The sequence below is a fragment of the Muscardinus avellanarius genome (genome assembly GCF_963383645.1).
Source record: "Muscardinus avellanarius genome assembly, chromosome: 12".
In the NCBI taxonomy this organism is placed as follows: Eukaryota; Metazoa; Chordata; class Mammalia; order Rodentia; family Gliridae; genus Muscardinus; species Muscardinus avellanarius.
The window spans coordinates 70,022,360-70,028,359 of NC_137798.1; the positions used below are offsets into that span (position 1 = coordinate 70,022,360).

A 6,000-nucleotide genomic window follows, 5' to 3' on the forward strand; every position below is an offset into this window, starting at 1 on the left:
ACATGCTTTCAAACTTTTTTGTTGTTGTTGTACTGGGGATTTAACCGAGAGGTGATCTACCACAAAGATACATCCCCAGCTCTTTTATTCTGATTTTTAGTAGGGTCATGATAAGTTGCCCAGGCTGACCTCGAACTTGCAATTCATCTGCCTCAATTTCTCAAGTAGGGATCAAAAATTCACCTGCCTCAAAATCCCAAGTGGGACAGGCATGCGCCATCAGTCCCAGCTCAAACTTTTTAACCCATTTCCCATTTTAAAAAATGCAGCTCACTGCCTTATTCATTTAATTTTATATATAAACACACTCTTTTTAAATTTTATATATAAATACCCTTTTTTTGTTTGGTTTTGCAGTATTCAGGATGGAACCCAGGGGCATTCTACCTCTGAGCTACACACACAGGCCTATTTTTTATTCTTTATTTTGAAACAGGGTCTCACTGAGTTGCGAAGGGCCTCACTAAGTAACTGAGGCTGTCCTCGAACCGCAAAACTCCTGTCTCAACCTCCTGAATTCTGGGATTACAAGCGTGCGCCACCATGCCTGGCTTTTTAAACACAGTCTTTGATGCTAAAGCAAATCAGACCATGATTGATTGGCGGTAATGCTTTTATATGGAGTTATGTATGGTTGAAAATCTATACAAGAAATATGAACAGAGATCTACAATAAAATGTGAGCTTTTGATTGACTAGCGGTTATGGAAGAATTGACCAAATGCAGACGCTGAAGCAAAAGTGAAACTCTTTGACCAGTCATAATTTGCCTGAGATAGGGCATATCCAAAACGGGTCTTGTTGACTGAAATATCCCTGCTCAGATCTGCACAGCACTTGCATCTCTGCAATAAGGGACCCTTCAGCTTATTGTTATCAGTGTCTCTCCATATATCCATTCACAAATGTCCCTTAGGACTGTAATCTGTAATTTATCTCAGGGTAAATACTGCAGCCACCAGTGCCCCTGGGAATATTCTCTGGACAGACAGGAAATGGGTTAAAACAGCTGCTGAACCAACGTTCTGCAGCAGTTTTTCCACTGACGTTCATATTTTAAGGTTTACGGTGGTTCATATGTGTTGGTTTTAACTGTTCTATGGTATTCGCCTGTATAAATGTATTCCAGTCTCATTCTTTGTTCTCCTGTGGTTAACATTTAAGTCATTTCTGTTCTGTGCTATGACAGTGTGTTGCAGTGAACATTCTGGTGTCTTGGGTTCGTGTGGTGGTATGTCTGAGAGGGACCTGTGGGGCAGGAGGAGATACCCAGGGCTGCCTTCACTAGACAGCTCGCGGTTGCTCCCCAGCAGGGCTGAGCTACTGTGCACTCACAACACTGTTCCTCTGTAGTAAGACTTTTGTTTCTGCCATTTTGGGTGTGAAATGGATCTCAGATTTATTTTGCATTTTTCTGATTGCTAGTGAAGTTGAGTATTTCATCAACCTAGTGAGACCCTGTTTCAAAATAAAGAATAAAAAATAGGGCTGGGAGTGTAACTCATAAGTAGAATGCCCCTTGGTTCAACCCCCAGTGCCACCAAAAAAAAAAAAAAAAAAAAAAAAAAAAAAATCAGTTGTTTTCCTTTATCATACATATTTGTAGGAGTTCTTTGTGTATTCTTGTTACTAATCCTTTGGCAGATACATGTACATGGTGAATATCTCCCAATATGTGACATGTCTTTTTACTTTGTTTTTAGGTTTTTGTTGTTTTTGATGAATGGAAGATTTTAAAGTGGTCAACTCTGTTTTTCTTTTCTGTGGTTTGGGGTTTTTTTGGAGGATGGGGATTTGTTTTAGAAATCTTTCCCTAGCATTTTTGAGGGAAGCAAACACATGTTAAATACACCACAAATGGTGACGAGGGCTATAAAGGGAATGAACAGGGCACTGTGGCGAGTCATAAATATATTTTTAAACATTTAAGGTTTTGCTTTTTTCATCTAGAGTTTGGTTCTCTTGGGTTTGATTTCTGTCTGTGGCGAGGGTTGGATAGAATTCTGTACTTTTTCTGACCAGCCCTGCTCACTGACACTTACCAGCCTTCCTGCTGATGTGCAACCCACAAGTGCCACATGCTCAACTTTTCTCTGTGGAGTGACTCTGTTTCTGGACTGTTCACTCTGACTGTGGTCGGTCTGTCTGTCTGTCTGTCACAGGCAAAACTCTCCACTTTGTCCCTTTTCTTCAACATCACCTCAGAGCAGGGAGTGGTGACACACAAGCCTATAATCCCAGTACTTGAATCGCAGGTTCAAGATCAGCCTCAGCACTTGGTGAGACTTTCAACAACCTAGTGGGACCTAAAACAAAAAAATTAAAAAGGAGGGCTGGGAGCTCAGTGTGGTGGCACAGGCTTGTAAGCCCAGTACTTGGGAGGCTGAGACAGGAGGATTGCGGTTTGCACACAGCCTCAGCTACTTAGTGAGGCCCTCTGCAACTTAGTGAGAACCTGTCTCAAAATAATGAAAAAAAAAAAAAAAATAGCTGAAGGTGTAGCTCAGAGGTAGAATGCCCCTGGGTTCAGTACCCAGTACTACAAGAAGAAGATGCTTTTTTCTGTGAATTATAAGATTATTTTATCAAGTTCTTTTGAAAAGATCTGATGGGATTTTTATTGGAATTGCACTGATTTTAGATTTACGGGAGAGAAATAAAATATTTTCAATATTAAGGCATCACATATATGAACATCATTTTTTCACATTTTCTCTCATATCCTTCCATGGCCTTTTATAATTTTTTCCTTTTTAAAGGACTAGCTAAGCCAGGCAGGGTGGTGCACCCTTGTGATCCCAGTACTTGGGAGGCTGAGACCAAAGGATTGCAGGATCATGGCCAGCCTCAGCAACTTTGTGAGACCCTGTTTCCAAATAAAATCTGTCTAGGGGTATAGCCCAGAGGTTCCATACCCAGTACCACACACACACACACACACACACACACACACACACACACACGACTAGCACATATTTTTTTTTTTTGAAGATTTAAAGAAGTTTATTAAAAGATGAAAATACAGAGAACAAGAACAGCTCCATACTAGACTGGCATGGAGGGATGGCTCGAATGAGTACACCTGACTAGCACATACTTTGCTAGTCTTTGCTATATATCTAAGTAATTTATAGTTTTTGTTTATTGTGACTATAATCTTTCCCCCTCATTATATGGTGTGTGTGTGTGTGTGTGTGTGTGTGTGTGTGTGTGTGTGTGTGTACGTTACTAGGGATTAAGCTCAGAGGTGTTCTACCTGTGAACTATACCCACAGCCCTTTTTATTTTTGAAACAGGGTCTAAGTTGCTGGGGGTCTTGTTGAGGTCCTGAGGCCTATCTTGACCTATTATCCTGCCTTAGACTCTCAAGTACTAGAAATACAGGCTTGTGCCACCACCACCACACCAGGCTGCGTTCTTTGTTATAACTGGTTGTTACTAGTATATGGAAACAACACCGATGTATCTGGAGGCTTTGATGAAGTCTTAATAGTTATAATAGTTTATCTATAGAATCTCCTGGATTTCCTGTTTAAAAAGCAATGACATTTTCTTTTCTTTCTTTTTTTTTTTTTTTTTTTTGTTGTTGTTGTTGTTGTACTTGGGGTTAAACCCAGAGGCTTTCTACCTCCGGGCTATATTCCCAGACCTATTTTATATTTTATTTGGAAGCAGGGTCTCAATACATTGCTGAGAGCCTCACTAAGTAGCTGAGGCTGGCTTTGATCCTCCTGTCTCAGCCTCCCAAGCACGGGGATTACAAGCGTGCGCCACCACGCCCAGCTAGCAATGACATTTTCAAGTAAGGACAGTTGTTACTGCTTCTGAAGTCTTAAGAATCTTTTTTTTTTTTTTTTAGTATTTATTTATTTATTTATTTATTTAGTGGTACTGGGGTTCCTGGAAGCCCTCTACCTCTGGGCTACACTCCCAGACCTATTTTATAGTTTTTTATTTTTGGAAACAGGGTCTCTTAAGCTAGCACGGCTGGCTTCGAACCTGCGCGATGCTCCTGTCTCCGCCTCCCAAGCACGGGGATTACAAGCGTGCGCCACCACGCCTGGCCAAGAATCTTATTTTTCTTACCTTGTAACATTGTCCAAGATCTCCACATGGTGTGGATCAGAGATCTTAATTGTACTGAGGTTTCATACTCCTGTGAGGTTGTTGTAAAACCTTCACATCGAAGGTTGGCACACACGTATAATCCCTGCTACTCAAGTGGCCGAGGCAGGATTGCTTGAGCCCAGAAGTTTGGAGCCAACTTGATCAACATAGTGAGACCTCCATCTATATTTAAAATTTTTTTCTAGTTTTTTCCATCATAACTTAGTGCTAAATTTTACTGAATGCTTTCTTTGCATCTGATTTTTCTCCTTTAATCTGGTATTTTTTTCATTAGTAAATATTCTGATATTAAGTGCTCTATGCCTGGAAAAAAATCCTTCTTGGTTATAGCAGATTATGTTTGTGCAGTATACTGCTAGATTCAGTTTGCTAGTAATATTTTGGCTTCGTTTGGGGTTGTTTGTTTGCAGTACTTGGGATTTAACCCAGGGGCATTCTACTTATTTTATTTTTTATTTTGAAATAGGATCACGCTAAGTTTTGGAGGACCGCAAACCTGTGATCTTCCTGTCTCAGACTCCCAAGTACAGGGATTATAAGCATGTGCCACCATACCCAGCTTTGGCCTAGTGTGTGTGTATATATATATATATTTTTTTTTTCTTTTTCTTTTTCTTTTTTTGTGGTACGGGGAATGGAACTCAGGGGCATTCTACCTCTGATCTACACCCCCCAGCCATATATATATATATATATATATATATATATATATAATTTTTCTTTTAACTGGGCCTCATTGAGTTGTGGGAGGGCCTCCCTAAGTAGCTGAGGTTGTCTGAGAATCCAGATCCTCCGGTCTCCGCCTCCCAAATGCTGGTATTACAAGCGTGCACCATCACGCCTGGCCTAGTCTAGTTTTTTTTTTTTTTTTTTTTTTTTTTTTTTTTACTGGGGATTGAACCCAAGGGCATTCTACCTCCAAGCTACACCCCCATTCCTATTTTATTTTATCTGAAACAAGGTTTTGCTGGGTTGATGAGAGTCTCACTTCAGGCTGAGGCTGTCCTCAAACCTATGCTCCTCCTGTCTCAGTCTCCCACATACCAGCTTTGATTTTTTATTTTGAAGCAGGGTCTCACTGAGTTGCTGAGGCTGACCTCAAGCCTGTGATCTTTCCGTCTCAGCCTCCGGAGTACTGGAATTATAGGCATGCACCACCCTAACCAGCCCATTTAGGATTTTATGTATATTTCTAAGATAGATTGACCTAAAAATTTTGTGTGTACACACACAGTCTCTCTCTCTCTCTCTCTCTCTCTCTCTCTCTCTCTCTCTCCCTCTCTCTCTCTCTCTCTCTCTCTCTCTCTCTCTCTCTCTCTAACATTCTCATGTCCCTTGTATGATAAAATGTTTTTAGCAAACACTCTTGTTTTCTATCCTTTGGGCCTTGTGATAACTCTTGTGTGTCTCTCTGATGACTCCTTATGCTAAATGCGCAGGGGCATAGGGTGTGTCTGTTTCTAAGGCTCACCGGGGTGACTGGCATCTGTTCTTCTCTCTGCAGCAGCCCACCCACCCCGTGTACAACATTGGACCAGACAAGGTGATCCAGGCCACCACACACTTTCTGCAGAAGCCAGTGCCAGGCTTCGAGGTGCCCGAGGGTGAGGCGACAGCAGAGTCTGCGACCAACTAGAAGATGCGGGTCCCACGGCTCCGCGATCAGCACCTCCGGCTCAGAGGAGGTTTACCCATTTCGGTCCATAGTGCCCTCTGCGCAACACAGGCCTTTGCCACTGTGGAGCTGTGGGTCTCTTTGTCTTTTCTTGTCAAAACAAAACCAGCGGCTCTGAGTTTGGAGTACATCGTGGTGTGGTTTTTAAAATTCTTTTCACACCCGTTAAACCAAAAATCTGTCAGCCCATGCAGTGC

General features: G+C 41.7%; 1 protein-coding gene across 1 annotated transcript in view; it reads left to right on the forward strand.

Moving 5' to 3' along the window:
* The window catches only part of LOC308271762 (protein farnesyltransferase subunit beta), a gene marked incomplete at both ends in the record, with an annotated part of 86,388 nt that extends 80,624 nt beyond the window's left edge, over positions 1-5,764 (forward strand). Inside the window, one exon of the mRNA XM_080708303.1 lies at positions 5,633-5,764. Within this exon, the coding sequence (XP_080564429.1) occupies positions 5,633-5,764 (132 nt within the window). The remainder of the gene's footprint in view (positions 1-5,632) is intronic.
* Positions 5,765-6,000: the final 236 nt, after the last annotated feature.